A 26,774-nucleotide genomic window follows, 5' to 3' on the forward strand; every position below is an offset into this window, starting at 1 on the left:
TTATAACCTTGTAATATCCTCGCCACGCTCGGTTCCGGAGAGGTCCTCGGAGGCTGACATGGTGTTAGTGGTGGAAGCTGCCGCCACAGCGCCAGCCGCTGAGCTTGTGTTGGACCCGGAGGAAATGCCCGTGGAGGAAGAGGATCTGACTTTGGTGTTTGGCAGCCTATGGTCTTTTTTCCACTTCATCCTGCGGTTCTGAAACCAAATTTTGATTTGCCTTTCCGAGAGGACCAAGGAATGAGCAATCTCGATACGTCTTCGCCGTGTTAAGTACCGATTATAGTGGAATTCCTTCTCCAATTCTAAGACTTGCTGGCGAGTGTAAGCAGTTCTAGACCGCTTGGGTTCCGCTCCATTGTAATTAGGGTTCACTGGAAAGAGGAGAAGCAAAGGGAAAGAAAGAAAGAAAGAAAGAAAGAACAGAACAGAACAGAACAGAATAGAAAAGAAAAGAAGCAGCGAGGGAAGGATAGGGTAAACAAGCGTGTCTTTCATTGAGAAATGGTGGCGACAGAGGAAATGAGGGTGGGCTAAAATATCTAAAAGTTAGCTTTCTATAATAAGGCTAAAATCACATTGGACTCAGCACTGAATTATTAATGCAACATTATAAAGCTTAGTTTTTCTCTGGTCCCAGATCTCTCTCACTCTCTCGCACACTCATAACAAGAGAAGCCACATGGTGATACGACTGCCCAGAGTATACCTCGGCTATAAAATTTATGGTGGGTGTAATTACCAATGCCTAGTCGTAAATCCGCCTCAATTGTGCCATTTCAAAGGCTTCTATCCTATCGTAGCAGAGGCTGGCCAGGGGATGAGTGTAAAAAGGAGTGAGGCAGACGGAGAGAGAGAGTTAGGATGAGGGGCGAGCTTTATAGTGCTTAAGAGAAATACACTCAAGTTGCCTACCGGTGCTGACGTGAATTTTCTTCATCCAGGGGTACACTACGGGTTGTTTGGCAGAAGCTGAGCTGTTGGGATGCTCCGGAGTGGCTTGATTGCAGGCGGACGATGCAGCCGGAGGGGTGGCAGGAGACAGGGTTAACGGTGGGGGCTCACATGAGGCAGATTGCCCTTTTCCGAGCAGGTGCCCCGCGTGAGGCAGTCCATGTCCTCTTTGAGTATCAGGCTCAGGGATGCTTGCACAGTTATACGGACGCTCCTGGTAGCTTGCCCGCGGAGGGTATAACTCCTGGTGGTGATGCTGGTAGCCACTGTCCCTTGCACGGCTGTAATATTCGGGGCTATGCTCGGGAATGTAGCTATTTTGCGAATATTCCTCGCAAGGAGGAAATTTCGGATCGATGTAGTTAGAGTCCATCAAATACGAGCTCATGATCATTAATTTCTGGAGTGGAAAATAATTTTTCTAGCTTTGTCGTTTTTCTGCTCCATAAAGCCCTCCTACTAGCGAGCAACCCTGTAAAGTTACTTTTACCACGTGATACGATGGCCCAATGGCATTGGGCGATGTAGTCCCCGGATAAGGAACCACAGCTTTTGCAAATATACCTTCAATTTTCCGCCATTGTCCGCGATGTCTTTCAGTCTCTCTATCCCTCTCTCTCTCTTTCTCTCTCTCTCTCTCTTTCTCTCTCTCTCTCCCCCCTTTCTCGCTCTCTCACACATTCAAACACAATGGCCAAATCTTCTCAGATCATGCCCCAGCACCTAGAGATGTTTCTCAGTTAACTTGTGCATGTGCTGTTACCTAAAAGATTTTCGCTAATTACACTGTTTAAAAATATAACAATTAAATAAATAAATAAAAAAAGATCACATTTAAACTTCAATAACGGATCTACTTAACTACGGCTATTAATTACACAACACTATCCTGTGCTATTTTACCACGCTTTTTATTCCAGCAAGTTAGCCTTCTTAACATGAAGGCAAATAAATATATTAGAATGAGCATATTTTCTCTTATCTCTAATCTGTAGGCTATATGCCAGTGCAAAGAATATTTCCTGGATAATTGGCACATAGTCTAATATGTCGTTATCCCTATTATTTATATAGGCTACAGTTAATAAAATAACCAAGTGAAACTATGTAAGAAATGCTAGCCTATTTATACAGTTAACTTATGATTCCACGACTTCAGGCAAAATGTGGAGGTTGAGAGGAGATTTGGTGTTTAATTAAGCTATAAAGGCTTTACAGCCTTTACCGTTTACAGCGATGGCCGCTTCTACGACCTGTACAATTTTGGCTAAGTATGTTTGTCTTCATAGTAGTCCTGCTCATTCAAACTACTCTACTTATGATAGTAAGCACACAAGACTTTCATGTAAAGTCACGTGCCTCTGATCGAGACGAATACAAACCCAACTTGGCTTTCGTGGCTTTTACGTCGCCCATGTATTCCTGTAGAGACGTATTTGCGATTTTCATGTTTTGGACACAAATTCGGTTCTACAGGGTACATATAGACGACTACTGACAGGCCTTTCTTCTATTGGAAGTTTTGAAACAGAATTCAACGTACAAAATAAGTCAGGTTTGACTATGACCTCTTCACCATCTTGAATAGGGGCTAAAGCATTTTCTGGGGAGAGGTTTCTGTTTGGTATTTACAAAATTTGGTCAGAATTAATATCTAGGGAACTGGTACAATAATATATTTTTAGTAATATTCGTTAGTCGTTACTTACAAAAAAAAACGTAAAAATAAAACTTTTAATTGCTTTGTTTTACTTGTTTTAATTTTATTTTTTATCTTTTTAATTATTTATTTTTCAATTGCTCAAAAATAATATGGCAGTAAAATTTGACTATCAGTAGTGAGACCAACAAATTACTTTTTTCATAAGACGGATTTGGAAATGCTTTTATTTATTTAGAATCACATTTATTTTTTTATATTGAACACTTAATTTATTAGCCTTTTCACTTGAAACACATGTACAACAAACACATGGTTCCATTCAACAAAATTTGTTTACGTTATGACAGAATTAATGTCATGAGAAATAAATTTTTTTCGTTGAGGTTAAATGTGTTTTGACGAGTTCTGCTTTTTTTCATATTTTCCATATGACATTTCAACACTCCAATAGGTTAAGTAAATGATATTGAGAACATGAAAGAGTGAGTGGGCATGAGAGGGAAAACGATCAATAATTTTACAATCAAATTCTATTAAATCTCGAAAACATAGGAGCATCCACTTGAATATTCCGTCTCAAATATGTTGTGCACAAAGCGGACACGTGACAGCACTGATGAAAAATAAGTTTCTTTTGTTCCTTGGGGTTTATTGTGCACGCTATTTACCATATGACCGCCCGGTAACCTGCAAAACCGTGTCCTGCATTTCTATCTCCAGTTTAGATAGGCTATCTAAACAGGAACAGATACGAAACAAATAAGGAAACAAACAAATAAAAGAAAAGTAGAAAAACAGGAAAGAAATTATAAACTTTTTAGAATCCATGTAGGCTATATATAAGTAGCAGAGCCAACATTTTCAAATCCAATTTTCAACCCACCAGAGAAAAATAAGTAATTATTTTTTATTTTCCCCTAAATATATGGAAACCAAACAGACAGGACATAACTCTTTAACTAATGAAATGCTCGGAAACAGCCGTTTTGCCTTATTTCAAGTCTTTTATTTTACTTCGAGACCCTACAGATGTGATAGGGATTTTTTGTCCACCCCCACCGGCCTGAAAACGCCCCTATCCACCCACTCGGCACTGCTCTAGTGTTGCGGACGCATTTTAATATTAGTTAGACAGCCTGACCCGCATTTCACCCCTCGCGTTCGACTCGTTCCAATAGTTCACTGCCAAGGAGTTATTGATGAGCGAAAAGCGATGAATTCCCTCTGCACATAAATGGCCTCAGATCCTGCACCAGCTCAATAACTAGTTATAATGTAGAGACTTCCAAAAAGCTATAACCGCCGGCGAATTTGCCTGATGATTCATTTGTATATAGGTGATTCCACACAGAAACAGATAGATAGATAGATAGATAGATAGATAGATAGATAGATAGATGATGGAAAATAATTCAGTATGAAAATTCTGTATGTAAAGAAGGTGTGATTTTAGATGGAAGGATATGCCAGATGTCCATAACAGAATCTATTGTGTGTACGCTTGAACGAATTACATTTTAGGCCTATATGATATTTAATGTATACCCATTGCAGTAATTTTGAATGATTCCATTTTTGGGAGCATATTTCTTGTCTTAAATATCGAGTCAATTTTAGTTCAAGTGACCTAAGTTGTTCTACAATATAAAAAGTACAAGGCCTTTATTATTATTATTATTATTATTATTATTTATTTTTATCTTTTGCACTCTTAAGCATTTAAAGCCTGATTTAGGTTTGTTTTATATGCGTACTCTTGATTGTGAAAGTTTTCTTTTTTAAGAAATCATGAATATGATTTTAGAGCATTGATTAATTATTTGAGGTGGGATCAACTTATGAGTTTGTTGTTCATCTGTTCTCTGTGAACAAAATAGCCTAAGTCTTTTATTTATTTGTTATTTGTTTTTTACGTTGTAATATGTAATAATTTAGTTTTATTTTAATGTATATTAAAATATGGCGTTAGATTACACCATACACTCTTAAAAATAAAGGTGCTTCACGATGCCATAGAAGAACCTTTTTGTCTAAATGGTTCCATAAAGAACCTTTAACATCTGAAGAACCTTTCTGTTTCCCAAAAGGTTCTTTGTGGCGAAATAAGGTTCTTCAGATTACAAAAAGGTAAGAAAGAGATGGTTCTTTAAAGAACCTTTGACTGAATGGTTCTTTGTGGAACCAAAAATGGTTCTTCTATGGCATCGCTTGAAGAACCTTTTGAAGCACCTTTATTTTTAAGAGTGTATGTAAATAAACAGACGATGTGTATTAACATTTATTGATATGTATAGCCTACATTTTTTAAAATATTAAAGAGAGCTTATTGGCTCACTAGCACGACAAACAGCTTAAACTACAGCTCCTTGCCACTGACACATGGGCATATGCTAGTTGTTGGCCGCTATTGTCAGGGAACACTGCCCTCTGTGTTTATACGCAGCGAAACAAGATGGGACAAGAATATACTAGAACAAGAAAATAACGGTAAGACTTACCAATGCAACAATGAGGTCCTCCTTATCCTCACGTTCACAAATTCCTCATGCGCTAAAAAGAAAGAAAGCAATTTAGAAAATAAAAATAAATAACTTAAATATACTTGTCTTCTCAGGCATGTAAGGATATCTTTTCTAACAATATAAAGCGTTTGACACAGATTTACAATAATCGAAATGCTGTGATGGAAATCATGCACTCTTTCATTATCCTGGTAAGTATTTAAATTAATATTTGTGTAAATATCTAAAGTTTATGTAATCAGTAAAAAAATAAATAATCATGCATGAAATATGTCTACCAAAATTGCAACTCAATACAAAGTTGCATATATTAATCTGACAGCTGCATTAAAAATATTTACTGATAATTATGTTTTCATGTTTTCAGTACAACTTCTCTTTGTCTCTCATTGAGGGTGAACTGTCCAAAGGCATGATCCTTTAAAGTAGGACAAGGCTATGTATTTAGCACAGGTTATTTTCAGAACTATTTCCTTGATTAATGTAGTTATTTTTGCAACAATGGAGGACCTAAAATGAATTCCTACTTGGTCAAGTTATCATGGCAATTAAGAATAGATTTTTATTTTTTTTAAGAATGTGGCATGTTTTCTTCTTTCTGGTTTACAGCCTCATAGTATTAAAAGAAAATTAACAGTATGTAAATGTGGGCATACTGTAAATTCACATACAGCCACTGTTTGTCATCGAGATGAATGGCAAAAAATTATTAACCTGAATGTTAACCTTAATTCTAAAGCAAGGAAAAGAATATAAGAGTAATGTAATTAAATAACATATAGCGATATTATATTCATAGAGAGGGCAATATAGCTGTTGTTCAGTATATACTCAATGGTACAATTAACCAAGCTCAAGACTGGAAAAAAAGGTACATCTAAACACTATGGTATAATTTCAGCCAAATGTAAACTCAAAACCCTGCATTAGACTCTTTAATACAAAAAAGTGTTTGCTATTACATACCAATGTTTTATTGTAGCAAATGCAGCTCATGTTGCCATGACCAAAGGTTTCCTCGATAAATCAAAATCTTGACACTGGTTTATTAAGAACACCACCAGTCCAAGTACCAACTTTAATTTTGTTTTTCATTCATTCAGCTCATCCATCACTGAATGAAGAAGAGTTTATCCACAAAGAGAACAAAGGTACTGTTTTCTATTTTTAAAATGCCTGTCCAAACAGGAACTGTCTACAAACAGAACGTGAATTGTTCCAAAATTGAAAGCATTGCCTTGTTTAGTTACTCTGTATGCCATGGCATGATTTCCAACTCTGTCATTTACTCATTCTTTCTGAAGGTATCTATGTATTGAATGAAACTGCTGCCGTTTTCCATGTATGGGAAGTTAGATAGTAATCTGGTAGATGACAAAAGAATATGTTGAACCCAGAGTAACCTGCACTGGGAGAGATGAAAACAGAGGAATATAAAACTATTGCCCCCTATTGGCAGTTAATGTTTTGACACAGTATTCAAAGACTTAATGATAATATAAAAAGTTTATGTTTATCTTTTTCATAACAGCAGACATTTACTAAATGTGTTTGTGATGGTTGGTTGTACCACAGTATACACCACATGACCCATTTATTCTCTGAATGACTAACCATTTTCCAAACCATCACAAAAATGTTGTGTAAAATGCTGTATATTTAACATTATATTGATTAATATTCTAGTCAGTGTACAATAGGGAATATTATCCACCTCGATCAACATTTGAGTGAGTAAAACCTGCACCTACTCTGAGCCAAAAATGGTATCAACAGATATCAGCTATACACTTCTGCTTTGATGTGATAAAAACAGTGGAGAACATTCATATGATGTCATTGTCAGCATTGTTATTCTTAGATAACTGAGTAAACACATAAATATGAACACAACATAATCTGAAAAAGGCATCTATGTAAAAAAAAAATAATAATAATAAAGCAACAATTAAAAAATATTTATATTTTTTATATGTCATTCTTTAAATGTTTATAGATTTCTGATTTATGGGAAATATAGACATTAAAAATTAAAGATATGAATGAAAATGTATAGAAATTGACTATTAAAGTGATATGTAACATTCTTGAATATATTATAAACATTCATGTGTGTATAATTTACAACAATAATGATTGATTACCGCCAATGGATTGGTAAACATTGATAATTGAATCTATGTTTTTGTTAGAATATCAAATAAGACAGACTTAGACTTACACTTAGGCTAAGCTATTTCTTGCTTATACAAGTAACCTTATCAACTTCAACTTAATACCAACTTTAACTTAATACTAGCTGAAGTTCTATCAAATTCAATATTTTACAAATGACACTTGGTATCAGCTAAAACCCCTCCTACTGCTTTTAATAAATTGGAAAAAACACACACAAAACAAAAAGGCATTTATTTGAGCCTGGAGGAAAGAACTTTGGCAAGCCATGGAATTTACAACTCAGCAGTATTTACAACCAGGCAGAGGCTTACAAGACAGAGCTAGGTCTGGTCTTTACGCTCTATTGTTTTCTATGTTTGGATACCACAAAATGCAATCAGTGATTGATATTGAATCTGTGCAAGTCATTTTGTGAAATATTTGCAAATCTGACTCTTATCATATTCACATTTTTTTCAAAATAATGTCTCTCTCTCTCTCTCTCTCTCTCTCTTGATGTTTAAAACAAGGTAAACTGAACTGAAATGGTAAAAGACATAAAATGAGGGTACATTAATTGTGATCCACAGTTTTATTGATTAAAACTCTTTTGAGTTTGTGATTAAAGCTGCCTTATAACAATTGTTTCATTTCTCAGCTGCATGGCTTAAAAAAAAAAAAAATTCAGACCCTCATGAAACAATCAGTTATATCTGTATTTTCAACTCAAATGTCCTTTCCTTAAACCTTAAACATATTTTTTAAATGCATTTATTTATTGTTTGTTTGTTTTTTTGTATTGTATTGTATTGTATTGTATTGTATTGTATTGTATTGTATTGTATTGTATTGTATTGTACAAGTATAACACTTAGAATTAGTTCATAAAGCCAAAACTGAGGCATTGGTTCTTTTTATTTAAATTAAGTTCTCAAAATATATCACAGGCCTCCACAGAATAGAAACACAGCAGTATGAAGATGGCAGTGGAGTTTCCTCTCAGCAAAGATCACAGTGCACAGATTAAAGAGAACATAGTGGATGAACAGAGCAGTCTGACTTCTTCTGTTTCCAAGCACAACATCATAAAGTAAGATATGGCTTAAACTTTTCATACCATTATTATAATGGTCAAGTGGAGCCTCATCTGTCAAATAAAGACCACTGCATATCTGGTGTTGAAAACCGACAAATAAATGTCATATGCTTTGTATAAAATATACTTTCTCATGTGCCTTTGAACAATTTAGAGTCATTTCGGGGTTTTATTTTTGGTTAATCATATGACTCTACTTCACCATCTGCACTGCCCTGTACATGACCCCACCACACAACACCACATCTTCTCTGCCCTGCACATGACCCCACATTATGTCCGATCTAAAGATCTATGTTCTGCGCTCTCATCTGCAAACCAATACAAGATCACTTAGCTTCTCACAGTCCTTCACCTTCACTTTTAACACAACATACGCATCCTAGGCACAAACTAAGCACTTTTCGAGTACAAAATTGGGGTATTTTTATATACGCACATTCTGTGGTACCAGATCGCAAATACTTAGGGGCATATAAATTACGATCAAAGGCAAAAGTTTTTACACATGTACAATGCTTTTAAGATGCTTTTCTTTTGAGTACATAAGAATCATGGTATGCAGAATTAGATTTGACGCTCTTGCCAGAACAATAATTCTATATCAATGCCAAATTAACAGTAATATACAAATGCACAAACGTACACTCTAGACCTTTGAAATTGATCAAAACTGAACAGATGCGGACACATTTGCGCATCACTTGACACAATTTCTCCATGAACTATTGAATTACATCCTTGATTAATTCCCGAGGGTGTTGCGGAGGAAAGTACATATTTAATTAAATAGAGGAAAACAAGATTATTAACTTACTGCAGCCGCCTGGGATCCATTTGGGAGAGTCGAACTTCTACAGACCCTGACGCGAGTAACCCACACTAACAGGCTCTAAGCCGTTCTCTCAGAGATAAGACTAGCCAACAGCTGCGATTACGGACAGTTAACGTTATATATGATGTAAATATATTGAGGGTTTGTCAGGTCTTGCAGGCCATAAAACCCACTTTAATGACCCCACGTGCTCTTCCTGCACCACTCACTGGTCCTGCTTTGGGCAATTGGCATAAATAACCCTCAAAACTTCAAAATACGTGGCAAGAGAGCTAAAAAAAGAGGGGTTTGTGTAAAAAGCAACATAGTAACCACAGTAACTCGCAATGTGGCCCATACGGTCAAGAAAGCGAGTGTAGAAATTGAAAGAAGCGTGGAAATTTACTTTGAATCTCCAACATAGGTGAGTGAGACCATTCTAAAATGAAAGCACTTTTGAAACAGTAGTATAAATTGACTGGCTGCCTGTTTTTATTTTCAGATTAGTGTGTATATAATGTTAACAGTCATACATAATCTTTAGAAATATTTCGATTAAAATGTTCCGTAACATTTCAAATAAGTTACATCGAGCGCGGAGAAGGCATGAATTAAAAACTAAAATATGCCAAACAAACAGGAAAGGAGCCTGAGTGTAGAACGAGCCAGAAAATTTGTACACGCAGGCTTTGCTTGACACGGGCCTGGATTACATGATTTCGGCGCGTAGGGTGACTGACATCATATGTCTCATTATCTAAATGACAAATTTCAACAATAATGTAGTAGCATGAGCAATTCACTCTTAACGTATTTAATTATGTGCTTCACACGATGGACGATTAATAACGCTGTTGTATCATACTGCAAATGCATTTTCGAAAAATAATTCGTGTATTCATAATTTAGTTGGACAGTATTTGATTAAGTGTGCAAACAATTTTATTGTTTTTATGAGTTCAGTGTACCAAAACGTCACTTTGAAATGTTTGTGTAAACTTCCGCCGATCTGTTAAAAAAGGAAACAGTTGTCAGTGTCTGATGGGTGAGAGGAAGTGCTGTAAAAGTTTATTGGGGTCATAAAGTTTTATGTGCCTCCGTTTAAGGGCTACTGTAAATAAGTGACCAGAGCGTTAAGATTCAATCATGTCTCATCAGTGTAAGTATACACATTCAGACTTGGTCCTCGATGGACGCACGAATATTTATCAAAACCATATTAAATTCGCGTAGAACGATTTCCTCTCTCAACTTTTTTATCAAATGGGCCTTGAGTGCAAAAATGCACTGAAAGACTAATTTTTTGTTCCTGTTGCTTCAACAGACAAAAAAATAATGTTAACAATAGGATATTCTTTACGGTTAATCAAGTTTATTTACAATGATACCACATTGGACGTTTTATTGGACACAGATGGCTTTTAACCCAGAACTGAAGAAACTTTCTGATATGTTGCCACTATTGACAATTTAATCTTATTACTGTAATAATACATTACTGACTGGAAAATTATCCATGTGGCTTAGCAGTGAAACTTCGAAAACAAACGGTTGGAATAACAGAAATAATGGATCATAGAACAAATGCGGTTCACATAAAAGTAGGTCGTGTAGCTTGTTTGGTATGAGAGGTATCAATAAGCCACTCCTTACAGTCGTTACAGGAAGCCCTATATATGCTCCTCAAGTGTAGAGTGTATAGAAACAAAAGTCTGTGTACCTGCCTGAAAAAAATAGTCCCCAAAAACACAGTAAAAGAGCAAATTGTTCTGATTGCACAGTATTTAAACAGACATAATCGTCAAGAGAACATTACCATTTGGCTGCTGGCTGACAGACAACATGATACACAGCGATTAATATGACACTATAGTTGTTGCATTGTCATCACCTGCGGTTTACCATCCTTGTGTGGATATTATAGTTGTATAGATGTATTTACGACAGAAAGTACAATGGATAAAAAGACAAGTCCCATCAAAATGCAATGGGCAAATTGATGAATGTTCAAGCAAAGCACCACATTATTTGCACTTACATTTAAGTCAACGTAACTGGACGCAGGCCTTGGTATATTATGTAGGTTATTGATACAAGTGATTTTAGTAAAGCATATTCAAATAAAGTTTAAGCTCATACATTATTCAAATTAGCACCTCCCGCACTCTGGAGAGGGAGCACTATCAATAAATATTGAAAATATGGACATATTCACATAACAACATGATATTGTAGACAAATGAAAGACATCAACTGTTGTCAACAAGAAAATCTATTTTAAATCGTTTGTTGTTTCAGTACAGCTTAACACTGCCTTTATTTTCAAGCTGAAGCCGTACACCACGTTATTATAGTCCTCCTTTCACTTTCAACTTTGAGTCCTTCTTCCACTTCATGCGACGGTTCTGGAACCAAATTTTAATTTGGCGCTCGTTCAAGCAGAGGTTATTGGCAATCTCGATACGTCTGCGACGTGTGAGGTATCGGTTGAAATGGAACTCTTTCTCCAACTCCAGAGTCTGGTACCGGGTGTAACTGGTTCGTGACCTTTTACCATCAGATTCTGAGGTGGCATCAGAAAGATATTGGGTTACCTTATTTGTAAAATTTGATCGACTGTCGTCCTCATGCATATTATTATACAAGTAATTTTCATAATCATTGATGAAGTTGCCACCAAACACAGTCCATAGAATGTAATATGAAAATATCAAGCATTATGAAATCCAAAATGAGTGCACAGGTGGTATGACGCTAATATTTATTTATTCTGAAATAAGAAAGTATCATGCACAGAAATAACACAAACGTAACGAAACAATCATAACTGTGAGAAGGCCACGAGCATACTGACACAAAATATTGTAAAAGCTGAGCAAAAAAGACACTGCGATTGCAATGCCTCACTATTTAGAGAATGCAAATTGACAATAGTTTTGCTGTACTTTACAAAATGCATGTGTATGCAAAGATTCGTTTGAAATCCCACTTCACTTAGTCTAAATAACATGTTAACTCCCTTTAATTCTTAAAGCAAGAAATAATACGTAAATTTACATGTTATGATTTTTTTGCTTTTCTTAAACCAATTATTTCTCCATAAATTTGACCGGAGATCACCTCTTCACAGTAACAGGACAGGTTTACGAGCAATAGATGCCTTTGTCATAAAATTTACGGCCGCTAGTTTTATTATTTCCTGCGTTTGGCCTATAAAACTCTAGAGGAAAAATATGGAGCGACAAAACAGGGTAGGAAGGAGATGCAATGACGAGGATGAGATGCGTGCAGTTTTCCTCTTCTAAAACAAACTTTAAACGTAACTTTACCGTGGCTCATGTGTAGCTTTGTCATCCACGGATATATCTGCGGCTGCGACTGGTTCTGACGCTGAGTCGAATTAGTTTGTTGCTTTATCGCTGAAGTAGTCTCCATTTTGATATCGTCTGTGCGGCTCTTGCCGCTGGGCTTCTCCATAACTTCCATATTCCCCTCGGCTTTTTGGCTCAACAGTCCGTGACTGAGAGGATTGTACCCGTGAGTGCTTACAAAGCTACGAGAGCCCAGAGCTGAACAGGATTGTGTTCGCTGAACTGCTGCACTGCTCCTTGCACGGTCGATTGTGTTTATCGCCTCCCGTTTCAAAGAGTTGGAGGGGATTTGAGAACTGAACGATCCGCCGAGATCAAGTCCTTCGTACGCGTAATTGGACTCGTGGAACTCAGAGTGAGCTCCATAGTTGCCAAAAGTGTGCATTCTACAAGAGGAGGCGTCTTGCGTTTGCTTAGAAAACGACTTTCCAATGTATGAGCTCATTCTATTTCCAAAAAAATATAACCTTGGAGAGACTCACAAAAAGCACTCGGTCACGGCAGAGACGGAATCAGCTAATAAAGTATACATAAGTTGTTTAGACGTTTTATTTGTTTATTGAGCTTTATTTGTATTTCTAGAGGACGTTAGGTTTGTCCTAAAAAAGAGCAGGATTTATAGGTGGAGGAAATCATTTTCTTTTTTTTCTTGATACGACGTGTAATGCCCAAATATGGGATGTTTAAATAGAATCACGTGCAGCTCCTGGCCACTCATAAATTGGCTTGATCCCCAAGAGGTTATTGATAGACAGGGAAACGTGTCCGATAACTTCTCAGTATGGAAATCATCTAAGGGTCCGGGCTAAAAAGGGCGAGACCGTTAGACAAGAGCGTCATCTGGCGTCTAATACTGGACAGAGCGGCCTCACACACACACACAGACTTGTGCAAAGATGATGGACAAGATACGATGCGATACGATGTTATGACACATCAAATGACAAGGCAATATGAAAAATATGGAGTATACTATTATCACATTAGTTACATATATGACAAATGTGTCTATCTCCAGTTTCACAGTAATGTCTTGAGTTTTTGAGTGTTTTGTGTGTGTGTGTATTACTTTTTTCTTCAGAATTTGAGAAGTTATGTCTATTGTGATCATAAGAGAACTTTACACTGCCTCAATACATGTGCATTTGTTGCAGCGGCATCCCAAAACCCACGTTATTATTTATCGCAGAACAATCGATTCAGCGTTATGCCACTAGATGCAAAGCAAACGTGGTTAGAAAGGTTTTTTGTCAGTCAAACATTGTCGCCGTGTCATGAAATAAGCAATGCTTTATTTATTAAATGAAACTTGTTAAGTCGTCACATACATTAATCATTAGGTATATTAACAATAATTAGGTGAATTATTCCATTCAAATAATTGTAGTTTGGACTAATTCAATTGTAGTTAAATTAGTACAATTACAGAATAAACCAAACTCCGATGTAACCTGAATTGTATTTGTTGTTAATGTGAATTTGAATCAAAAACTCTCAGAAATATGTGGGCCTAAAAGTTCGTAAATAAAAACTTCTTCAAAACGGAGAAGTGTATAAAGCCTTATCATTTTTACTCAGTTCTGAACCCCTTTATGGTGCGTGAAGAGCGCAAAGATGGTCAAAATTAAAACAATACAGTTTTTTGTTTTCAAGAATTTTATTAAATAATACACAGTTTACACAAACAATATAATTGCTTAACAAGGTATATGTTTGTTTTCATATGGGTGTGATTCTCACTTTAAGACAAGTTTATATGCATACAACTACAAGTATAATGAAATGTATTTTTTGAAGTTCTCTCAATAGCTAATGCCAGTACAGCGGCATTTTGAACAACAGAACACTGACAGGGCAAAGGCAATATTAAGAAAAAAGAAAAAGACAAAAAATGCATTAAGGATTTAGGTAGTATAGTTCATCCCGTCAGTGCTTGTTTCATTGTACAAATATGCATCCACAAAAAAATTGAATGTGCATATAAGAGGTTTCCTTCACTTCTGGAATGCTTCGGGTACTGTTCAGAGGCTTAAGGGAAGACGTAGCCTACTAATCAAATTCGAATACATTTTCATCTAATGTAATTTCTACTAGCCTATGCAACATGATAATACTAGAACCACACAAATAGTTCATCTGTGGCATTGTCACCACGCAGCCAATGAGATATTTTCAATACAAAGAGAAGTGATTTGTTTCAACATGTGTATATGTTAGTGGCGTGGTGGTTGTTGTAGAGCTTGTGTATGGTATTCAGGTCGGAGGAGGAGGGGGCAGTCAAAGGAATAGCAGAGTATACAGTCCATGCATTAATATTTGCAAATTCTCCGAGTTTAGGTAGTTACGTTGCAGTTAACAGGCGTTCGAGAACGAGAAATGGATTTCCTAATCTTTTTTTTTAGCTTCCTCGGTTTCCTCCTCGGTCTCCTTCTCGGTCTCTTGAGGAGTACCCGTTGATTCGCTCCCCGGTACAGTAGAAGTTAGATTGGTCTCTTTCTTCCATTTCATGCGCCTATTCTGGAACCAGATTTTGATTTGACGCTCGGTTAGGCACAGAGCGTTGGCGATCTCGATGCGTCTGCGTCTGGTTAGATACCGATTGAAGTGAAATTCCTTTTCCAGTTCCAAGGTTTGGTATCTGGAGTAAATCTGGCGACCCCTCCTTCTGTCTGACCCGTACCCAACTCCTGTTGTGGAGAAAAGTGAAAATAAGTTAAATAGTTCACACACAGAGAAATTCTTAATTATAAATGCTATTTAAAACACACGTTTGAAATCCCGGGGGAATAATTTACTCTGTGCGTATTTACAATTTTAAAAAAATATGTATAACGTTACTAATATAACAATTTGGCAAAATAATGTATTTACGCAGCACTTGACGCATATTGCAGTCACAAAGCAATGCGAAACGTTAACATTTCGATTTTCAGTGTTTCTAAAACATTTCTTTCAACTAACTTTGCTATCGTGTTTTTCTTTTCAAACAGTACATCGGAAGAGCTAAGATACATTTTAACATACTAGTGCATGCTCTTAAAATGGCTCAAAATGTACTTTTTGTTGCATATTTTTCTAACGCACTCACACTTATTGCACAAGTTTTTGAAATCATTTTGGCACTCGAGTATTAAAGGAGGTAGCCAAATGGGATTCCCCTCTCTGGAAAAGGGGGCTTTTATAGTCTGATGATTTAGTAGTGGTTTATGAGGCCATAAAATGTAGCTACTCTTTTCATAGAACGTATCGTAAAACAGACCAATTCCACCAGGGTATGTCCCAAGTCGCAGTAAAAACTCACCGCTGTGCGAGTTCATGCGCTGCATCCACGGGTAGATCTGAATGTTGTTCCCTTTCTGTTCCTGTGTTCCTGCACGAGCTTGTTCCAGGTTGTACTCCTGGGCAACGTGGCTCTGCGCATTGAGTCCCATACTAGTTTGCCTGCAACTGGGAAGCACATCCTTATCTTGAAGAAACACGTTAGATCCATACTCGTACGGTCCTCGACTTGATCCAAACACAACGTTATCTTGAGGTGAATAGAAAGGGGACGCATAAATCCGGTTTTGGGTCACTGTGGTGCCATACGACGAAAAATGTCTGACTGAATCATATGTGGTCGTGTTCAGTGGCATGTTGGGCAAAACCTCTTGCCCACCAGATAAATGGCACGATAGCGACGGGTTCGCGAAATACGAATTCATACCTTTCCTATCGCCCTCTCATCAACTCACCCTCCTATCTTATTTCCCCTCTCTTAATCTCACACTTTCTTTCTTTGTGCTCTGCTTCCTTCTGTCATATACACACGTATCCAGCCTGCTTTTCTAACTCTCTTTCAAATGAACTTCAGAAGGATTTCAATAATATTAATTTCCAGTCTCCGGTTAAGACGCGCAAAGCAAGTGTTATAGCCAAGGCTTGGCTCATGGAAGGACAATATGACAGCGTCACCTGACCACTTTCAGCCAATTGAATGCGCTGTGTACAGAGGAATATCGAGCTTGTAGCTTCTTATCCATGTGGCTTCAGTTGATAATGTTTAAGTAAACACACACAAAAATACAGAATATGCACTCACACGAACAATTATGCCTTTTTGTGCATTAATCACCGAGTTAATCTGTCCCATGCGCCGGTACAAAGCTTATCCACGTGTATTGTAATGATACATTTACACTTGCGTTTTACAACGAGCTAATTTTCTTCTTAATGAATTACCTGTAAGATCACTTTTACAGTTGATTGTTGTCGCTGACTTATACCAAGCTGTATATATTTATATTTTATAATATGACAATACTAATCATAACTATATGTAGCCTATTTCTTCTCGACGCAACAACTTTATTACTTCATTACAACTACTCGGTGGATCATGTAACTCAAATTTTAACCTCTAAATAGAACCCTTTGTTTTAAAAAAGAAAATGACCAAGGGCTAATTGCTACAAGGCTGCTCCCCGCCTTATCTACACAGATACTGTTTGCCCTCCCTTTTTGAAGACGAATTTCATTCATTCAAAAAACTGTGAATAAATCTGCTGATGCACATTTTACATCATATTATTATAAATATTTGCGGCATTGTCGTCAGTCAACAAGTTAGAGGACTACACTATTCTTTGTGTTATTCAGTAGATATTTCCCTATAACGTTTGTTTCTCTCTCCGATTTCCTCGGGCTTTTATTGCGCTAAAGGGGAAACGTCTGTTCTTTTCCTTTCCCCATTTGTAATGTATTGATAATTTCAATGGTAAAAAGAACCTGAGTAAGGAGGGGGAAGGGGCATCTTACTAAAGAATGCGTCAAACGCGCCTTGGTGCCATAAAAGTCACAAAACCAACTGAGGACTTCCAGCTCTGAGGCAATTATCCCTTTGAATGTATGGGGGCTGTGCAGCGAGTCTCTTATCTTGTGGACAGAAAGCTGCTCATTTTTTTTAGCATGTAACTTTGTAGGGTATGCAGAATGATTATGAATAAAAATAATACTGAGACATCTTTACCAAATTTAAGTACTTTTGACTATTAATTTAATTTAGATGGTTTATTTTTTACAGAATTTCTTACAGTGATAATTTATGCAAACGATCTGTTGAACAATACAAATATAACTGTTCTGCTTTATTAAATAATTGCAGCTACATTAATGGAAAGCTCAGTTTATGTTATCATGTTTAAAGAATCAGTGATGGGAAAAGGACTCGTTTTAACCGAATGGTTATGCTCCATGCCCTTAATGCATGCCACATGACGGAACGTGTGAGGCCAAAAACAGTGGTTTAGAAAGAGGTGCGCAAAACACGAGATTGACAGAACAGTAAAATTTACTTCCAGCCCGACATTGAGAAAAGCATTTAGCAGCTATAAAACAGGCTAATCTGCTTAACGACTGATTAAATGCATACAATATTTCTTTATATCCTAACGTAGCCTACCTACAACCGGGATCAATCAATATCAAGGATTAATGTTTTTGATGGGTTGTCATATTTTGGACAAAATTTAAGAGCGACAAAATGTAACTCTTCTAGGCAAATCTCTACAAGGAGAATATCTAAACACCAATATGGTAAGTGCTATTTCATCAGTTTATGACTGCTGCATATGAATATGATTAAATATCTTCCGAAGTTAATTAATTGACGTTTATACTAATAGCTAGTAGTAGTAGTTGTAATAATAATAATAATAATAATAATAATAATTTTAACCGGGCTGCAATACAAGTAATTAAAAAAATAAAAATAAAATTACGGGCCACAAAATGAATACACTAAATATAGGCTAGTAGTCATTATGGCGATGTGAACCATAACATATTACTATGATTTAATTTATACAATATTACACCATGTATACTGTGGAAAGAAACTAATTAAAGTAATATATAAGCGTAATAAAAATATTTCTTGCGTGAAAAACGCGTGCTCACGTTTTACCATATTTCATTCATAGCCTTTTTAAGACTGTGGAAATTAAACAGTTGCCAGTTCAAATATTTGAAATGCAATAAACTGTTTTTTACAGCAATAATTATATTTGTAATTATTATTTTTTTAAATATAATTTAGTTAGCCTACATTTTCATTACCCTAGTACGATATGCCATTGATACGCAAAAATATTTAGATAGTCTACAGGAAAGCACGCTGCTAAAATCAAACTAAAGAAGCATTATCATTTCGGAAATCGGAAATCATTTAATTGTTTAAGTAGATGACCAGACTATAATCTTCGACGTGTAGTTTGGCGGAATTGAGATCAGATACTAAATGTAGGTTGTATCTATATATCTGAATCTTTGATGATCAACGACTTTGAACTGTAAGCCTTTGATGGGAAGATTTTTAATAATGTGATCTATTTTACAGCATCAGTCTGGTGAATGAAGTAGCGAGTAAAACACACCACACTTAGTCTGCAGTTGGTATGTTGATGTGACTGAGAGAAAGAGCTTTAAGTGTTTTATTGCAGCCCTTAAGACAAATCGCACGGTTGTGTTTTAGCGTTTGAAGAGGCAATAAATAGACATCCCGTTTGGCCTGTATTCTCTTTACACTCTACGAAACTACGCACTAATGTGCGCCAAAATCGTACTTACTTCTAATGCGTAATATACGTGATATGATGATCTGGAAAAAAGCAAGCAATGCGCATCCTAACTGTGCTCGGTAATGGCCTAGTCTGCACATTCTCGAGAGTTAAATGAATGTTATCATTGGTCTATTTATTTGTAACGGATGTTCACAATTGCAAATTCCAACGATGAGTCTTCTAGCTTTCTTATCCAAGCCCAACTTTCCTACCCTGTCATCTATGTCGATGTATCTATGCAAAAACAAAATCCATAATAGTAACGTGACAACTGTAACAGAGCTTCATGTGCAGCTAAGCACTTATAACAACACACGACCCGAAGGGGCATTATGGGTTTTAACTAGCACAAGATAATTCTGTGAAATTATGTGGCCGCGTAATGACCTCCATGAATAAGATGTTTTGAAGTAGAGCGAACTCACATTGCCCTGCGGTTCTTGTAAGGAAATGTTTGGAATTGAAAGTTCGCCTGGAATTTGTTTTCATTTTCGTGGCAACTCTGAATTATGCCCTTCTATGTTTCAAATTCAATAGCGGTGGCAGACACGAGACTGGCTCAAAGTTTACACAAATAATAGTCAGATGGTAATAAATGTGTCAATTTCATAAACCTGTTTAGAACATTGCTATTAACCTTAAGAATAACTGTAATACACAAATGAATAAATCTTATGCACCTTATATACGTACAAGCACAAGGATGAGTTAATAGGAAATAGACTCCATTTTTAATGGCAAACAAAAGACAGTCATTATTTCGAGGCAAAGAGGAGCTTCACAGTAGATCAGCCCCGCCCTCCACTCGCTTTCTGTCTCTCACTTACACACAAATACACACATGCACATCGACGAACCATATGCAAGCCCACACAGAAGCATTCTGCCTTAATAAATAACCTCTCAAGCTTTAAAAAAAAATTGAGAAAATGAGTTCACACAAACTTAGCTTTAAATGAGACGATCTTTCTTTATTTAAAAAATCGCTGTTCTTAACACTTCTAATGTTACAAATAAACAGAACACAAATAAAAAAAGTTATTTTTAACAATTCCATTACTAAAAAATGTCTTTACCAGCAGCAGATGCATGTTCATAATAACTGGTTTTATTGCTGACATTTCTTTGCTTCCCCCCCATTCCAGCCTCATATGTGGATTTCAAGAGGCCCATGACGGAAGATCGCAGCTCTAATTTTTTGATTCAGTGGAGTACCAACGGATTTTATTAACATTCTATCCCATAATAACATAGCTCATTGGCTATTCAATCTAAAGCTTCATGTTTGTCAGTATTGTTTTATTATCATGGCATAAGATGGCAATAAAACGAATTAAAAAAGTAAACGGACTGTGTTTCTGTAATTGTGTTTTGAAATTGTATTATTTAATAATAATTAATTTATCACTAATATTAATTAGTAAAAAGCCACCATACACACATAATAAATATTATGAATATTTCTTTAAATATTTTTTCAAATGAGTATATTAATATGAATCTACATGATGAGAACGCTATTAAAGCAAAGCTTTTGATGCAAATGTATGATGCAAATTCTAGTAAAGACACATTTTTACATACATAGCGACACCAGCAAATGCCAAACACATTAAGATCTGAATTTTATGTGGGCAGTTGCTCTTCCTGACTTTAGGCTCTGTATAATGCATTGCATATGGAGCAGGCACAAGGTGGCAGTGTTGTTTGATTTAGTCCTCAAGGAATGACAGTGTTGGATGATTGAACACGTGTGCGTGAGAGAGAGAGAGAAAGAGAGAGAGAGAGAGAGAGAGAGAGAGAGAGAGAGAGAGAGAGAGGTTGTTGATCCTGATTCCGTAAAAAATAAGATTCGCCTATATCGTTTAATGAGTTGTTTGCTATGTACCACAAGGCCTTTATGCTTTACAGGTATGCGAGTAGGTGATCAAGTGTAAATGATTGTGTGAACGTTTGACACTCTTTTGTCATTACAACTCGGACACAACCAGGATACATCATTTTGAATACAAGTTAACGAGACTAGTTACATTTTTGCCCTGTCTTTCAAAATATAACTCACTCATTAATATCTCACTCATAAATAATTAACATTTTCCAATGACTTATAGCAATGAATTAGGGCTACACTAAAATGTAATCTATAGTCTATGACAGAATACTCATAGTCCGACGAGTGCAAGTCATAGTCCCATAATATGGGTTGAATACAGTTTTTGGTAAAAGGCCCGACATTCATCAGTGTTTTCTATGTATCTCATTTGCACATTTTTATAAAGCTATAGCCTACTATTAAATCATGCAGAGTAAACAAATGCAAGCTCAAGTATCCAGTAGCCTATGCACCCGTATCAAATAACCACAATCAAATACAAAACCTGACCAAGCGTATATTTGACTGTTTGAAAACAAGCTCACAACCACACCCGTTTGGACAACTTAACTTAGAAATATTATATTCAGTGTCGCCGAGACAAATAAAAGTCAACAATAGGACCAGAAAGCAAGAACACAAGTCACTTGTCAACGAGACTGTGCGTTCACATCAATAAAGTATGAAGGGGAAACGCCACAATAGAAGTACGTTTACATACATTGCATGCCACTCTTGCACATCTCTTTTGACTCGAATACAGTGCTGTCAAATCTTCATATTTTGTAGCTGCGGGTCTGTAAGAAGCCAATAAGGAGCGCAGAATCATTTACTTACCAGCGTTCGCTGTTGTCTGTGTGACGCACGTTCGGTGGTGCGTAGAAGCAGATCAAACTAGACAACGGCACTAGGATCCCATTCTCCTGTGCTCTGGAAAAATGTAATCTTTCGAGGAGAAATTATCATATTTACGCACTCTAACCCCTCACGCTCCAGCTATCATGGTTGTTTTCCCCTCTAGGGGATGAGACGGGTAGAAAGGAGACTAGGGAGGCGGCGACGTCTGCGGACAGTCAGTCATTGCTAGCGATGAAACAGGCGAGACAAGATGGTGTTATAGAGCGTTTTAAAAATCCGCCTGAGTTAGTTAGTAAACAGAAAACGGGTGAAATGCCTGGTGCTAAGATCATATCAACACCACCGCGAGCTCGCAAGTCGATAGATGGGGAGATCCAGGGGAAGACAACAGCACAAAGTTCATGTTCATAGAGTGAGTACCACGTGGTCTGACGCAACCAATGACCGCGTGCATTCAGTCGTAAACTTTTATTACTTAGCTGTAAATTCCCCCTCTAAACAACTAGGAATGTGTTACGTTTCACCCTCTCTCAAAGATCGCATTTCCCATTTCTTCTTCCTTTTTCCTTTTATTTTCTGCTTGATGGCACTGATAACATAGCTTTAGCCTATATTCGTCATATTGTGAAAAATTATTTATTAGTCTAATGCTATTAAAGCTTAATGATAACATTAACATTTTGTGACAGTGGATATTCTGAAAATTGTGGAACAGTACTATAATGGAAAAAGTATAATGCAAAAAAAGTGTAGGCCTATTAGTTGTGTTAGTAACCTGTTCAAGCCCTATTTTGCTCATGAGAATGTGTGAATATAAAAAGGAAATACCCACTGCCTTGTATACTCATAACTCCATTTTGCTAAAATAAACAAATAAATAGGATTACTATTCAAAATTAAACGTCTAAAAATCTATTACTATCTAATCTAATACTAATCTAATCTAATCTACTATCTAAATCTAATCTTATTTACCCCATTTGACCCTTTAGAGATTTTGTTTTAGGCTCATCGTTCCCAGAAGCTGGTTGAGTTTGTCTGTAGCAGTTCGGAGCACATTAAAGCATGACTCAGAATCACTGGGATACATATAGTTCTCATAATAGGCACTTGTTTAAGATAAAGTTAAAATAATCACATAATTTCAAAAAGCATTTATAAGAACAAAATAATTATAAAGATCACATCGATGCGTTTATTACGTCAAAAACTTCTCACAAAATTATCATTTAGCCTACAAATGGATGTATTCATTGAGTATAGAAGCACTTGTAAAAGAGAACAAAATACAATTAAAATAGTTGCTAAGTATTGCAGTTCTTTTGAATTTTGAATTATGTATTTACAAAAATACTTTTACCATGTTTAAAAGAACCGCAAAATTTTGACTGCTCTTGTGCTGTCAAATATCTGCACTGAACAAATAATGCTATTAATTCTAAAAAAGACGCCTCTCCGTCAGACAGCAGTGCTATATTATCATTGTTGTCAAATCATTATATATATATATATATATATATATATATATATATATATATATATATATATATATATATAGATATATATAATATTAGCATGTTCAAGACTGTAACAGTTCTGAAACTGACATGTCTTACAATTTTAAAGTTCAGAAATGCACACTTCAGTGTTGAATTATGGTGCAGGCAAATAAAACACGTTTAGGCTTTACCTTATTTTTCAGTGGCTAACGCTATTTATCAACATAGTTGCTGGTCATTTGCTTTCCATAAACGAAATTCGTTATATGATCTTGAGTGGTTAATTGAATGGTATTAGAATCATTTATTGCAAGCTGATAGCATTTAAAATATATATTTGCCTTAAACATTCTTCAAGTAGGTAATTCTAACATGTAATACATTGTAACTGAGCAAAAACAAAAGCAAATCAAAACGCCAAGTCTATTTTATGACATTAATAGGCTTTAACTTAAATATTTCATAGATAAACCAGTCGACAAAAGTTAACAAAGTCCATGTAAGCCATATAAGTTTCTCCTCAAATTAATTTATTTTCACTGCTTCATTTCACCCTATATCTTTTTAGTTTTTTACCACAAAGATAAACACTATGCAAATTGATATACAAATATCGAATTCTGCATTTAGAAAAAAAATAAAAATAGCACAATTATTTAACTGAAGCGCATGGCCAAGAGCCGGGTAAGTTTTTCCCTTTAATTAATAGATTTTTCACTACGATTTTCTTAATTTTATAGCACAACAACCACAAATAGAGTAAATATGAGTACATATGACAACTTCCACTATTATAAAAGTTTAAGAAATAAAATACATCACAAACATATACATGCACCCATGCATACATACACTTAAAGCAGTCCCACGTCCACGTTGCTTTCCTTGTGTCTTGTTCTAGCCTGTCTGCACTGCACAGAAATCAAAAGGCAAAAACGTCTGCCCGGATGCGACACTGTCGGGTTTACACCACCAATAAAGTTTACTGCAGGTATAGTAAAGCCCTCGTTTGGAATGTAACAGCAGTGCAATACAAAGGCAAGGCGGATGGACAATGACCACTACAATTGTCACTACCACAGGAACTTCCTGAAAAGGTCTATGCCTTAACTAAAAATATCTTCTTTTTTTTACAACAGGGGACAATCCAACACCATAAAAACAAAAGGAGAGTGAAATTAACAATTACATTCAAAATGGTACCTTACAATTGTTAATATCCCTGTTAACTGGTTTTATTCAAGTAAAACATATTATTTAACATAACTGAATCAACCTAAATACATTAATGTTTACCATCAAAACTCATTTTATGGATTAATGGTTACCACTTTTTACAGATTACGTTATTTATTACTATCAGTATTAGATTATAGCATACATGCAAATCCAAGAAAACGTGCGAAAGTCTTAGCTTTGCAAAAGTAAAAGTATCTATGCAGATGTCGCTTATATCAAGATTTTAAGCGCCTATCTGTAGCTACACTTTAATCATTCGTATCGATTTATGTTTTGAGATACAGAATTGTAATATTCGTTTGTAAATATCTCACATTTGAGTACCTTACTTGGGTGTGCGTTGGCACGTTGCAAGCTATTTGCCTATAATACCCAGTAAATCTCACTGGTATTAAAAGTAAATTCTGATATTCTATTATTATATCCATATTCTGTTTATATTAGCCTCGTCTTTGTGATGTCATCGACTCGCCTAATTGTGGCTGCTTTATTGGGCACTAGACTACTGTTATGACCAGCCATTAAAAGTTGTAAAAGAGACAACACGTTTCAACACTCACACGTAAGGTAGGCCACACCAGGATTTTCTAATATTTGAATATATTACATTTAAATGCACATGGATTAAATACACGTTTGTAGCTATTGGAAATCTCCTGTTCCCACGGTACATTCTGTCATATTTTTGTTGTCTGATAAATAAATGCAATGTTAGGCAAATGTAAATATTGCTTATGGGTCCTCTCGTCTTTGAGTATGACAGGCATTGACATTGACAATATTCTAGCGCATCTGTCCTCTTGAAGGCGCCTTCAGTAAACATCCAAACTTGCACTAAATAAGTATTCTATATAAATAGTTTGTAAAGCGTCCCACGGCCATGGAAGGTAAAGTTTATGTTTAGTTAGACAACAGTTTGGTCTGTATGCTGGACCAGAGAAGACTAAAAATCGTAAAAATAGTAGCCTGTATTTGTGAGAATAGTTACAGGAATTTAGTAGTTTTTATCAGTTATCCATTATAGAAAACCAGCACAGGTGAGGAACAATGAGATTCCTTCAATGTCTCCTAACAAGGCCGAGACCTGCGACCTGTCCGCTCATATGTTTCCCAGTGCTGTTATTTTGCTTCGAGTAAAGCCTCTTACAATAGAAGCCAAAGTGTACTTTAAATCTTGTTTTTATTTTGTGCTATTATTTGGAACTGTTACTGGTACTGACGTAAAGATTTTTTTAAATATACGTTGTCGCGTGATTGTGATTGTAACGAGAGGCGGAATTGTATAAAATAACTGAAATTACATTTACATTTATATTTAATCATTTTGCAGACGCTTTTATCCAAAGCGACTTACAATTGGGGAATACATAAAGCGATTCTTCTTAAAGAGGCAAACAGACACAGGAAGTGCTTGTTATACCAAGTTTTAGGCATTGTTCAAATAAGTACAAGCTAATAAAGGGAAAGACAAAGTTTTTTTCTTTTTAATTTAAGATGGTCAAATTAAAATAATTGAGAGAAAATTAATTTGATGTGCCCATGATTATATTGAAATTTTGTATGCTAATTACTTGAAACCAAAATTGAATGATAAAAGCATGATATTTTGCACAATTTGATCTGATTTAAATTATGTATTTCGACTTACTGAAGTTGATCACGCCATTTTGCTTGAACTAAAAATATTTGTAATTAAACGTCTCATTAAAAGTCAACCCTTGAAACCCCTAATAATAGTTGACTTGGCTATTTGTATATTTGCATTGTTTTTTTTGTTGTTGTTTTTGTAATGTGGAGACAAACTTTCAAAGCTTGAAGTGTTTGTATGAACATACATTCGTACAAATAATACTCTAATGCCCAGCGTAGTTTTTAATTATAAAAACATCATAATGTTTAATTACTGTTGCCTGCATTTTCCATTTCAGACACTACACAGACATGGAATATTGGCTATACTACAAAAAGATTTTGAGTCTTGCATTTGTAGTAGCCTATTTAACATTAATTTAAACGAAAAACGGGGGGGGGGGCGAATCCACAACAAGTGGATTCAAGCAATAAAAAAAGAGACGTGAGAGAATGAGCCATCTTGTTTATTCTTCTGTTGATTTCAACGACAATGGCGT

General features: G+C 35.9%; 3 protein-coding genes across 3 annotated transcripts; all 3 read right to left on the reverse strand.

Moving 5' to 3' along the window:
* LOC107593964 (homeobox protein Hox-C4a) lies at nt 1-1,438 on the reverse strand. Its single transcript, XM_016283877.1, has 2 exons — nt 916-1,438; nt 1-374 (listed from the first exon to the last, which is right to left on the reverse strand). The coding sequence occupies exons 1-2, from the start codon at nt 1,346-1,348 to the stop codon at nt 1-3; spliced, it is 807 nt and encodes a 268-aa protein (XP_016139363.1). The 5' UTR covers nt 1,349-1,438.
* A 10,116-nt stretch (nt 1,439-11,554) lies between these two features.
* On the reverse strand, nt 11,555-13,022 carry LOC107593967 (homeobox protein Hox-C5a). The gene is made up of 2 exons (XM_016283880.1): nt 12,536-13,022; nt 11,555-11,769 (listed from the first exon to the last, which is right to left on the reverse strand). The coding sequence occupies exons 1-2, from the start codon at nt 13,020-13,022 to the stop codon at nt 11,555-11,557; spliced, it is 702 nt and encodes a 233-aa protein (XP_016139366.1).
* A 1,286-nt stretch (nt 13,023-14,308) lies between these two features.
* Nucleotides 14,309-16,585, reverse strand: LOC107593966 (homeobox protein Hox-C6a). The gene is made up of 2 exons (XM_016283879.1): nt 15,879-16,585; nt 14,309-15,264 (listed from the first exon to the last, which is right to left on the reverse strand). Exons 1-2 carry the CDS (start codon nt 16,279-16,281, stop codon nt 14,963-14,965), a joined length of 705 nt encoding a protein of 234 aa, XP_016139365.1. The 5' UTR covers nt 16,282-16,585; the 3' UTR covers nt 14,309-14,962.
* Nucleotides 16,586-26,774: the final 10,189 nt, after the last annotated feature.

Source organism: Sinocyclocheilus grahami, unplaced genomic scaffold, assembly GCF_001515645.1.
Source record: "Sinocyclocheilus grahami isolate Dianchi unplaced genomic scaffold, SAMN03320097.WGS_v1.1 scaffold178.1, whole genome shotgun sequence".
NCBI lineage: Eukaryota > Metazoa > Chordata > Actinopteri > Cypriniformes > Cyprinidae > Sinocyclocheilus > Sinocyclocheilus grahami.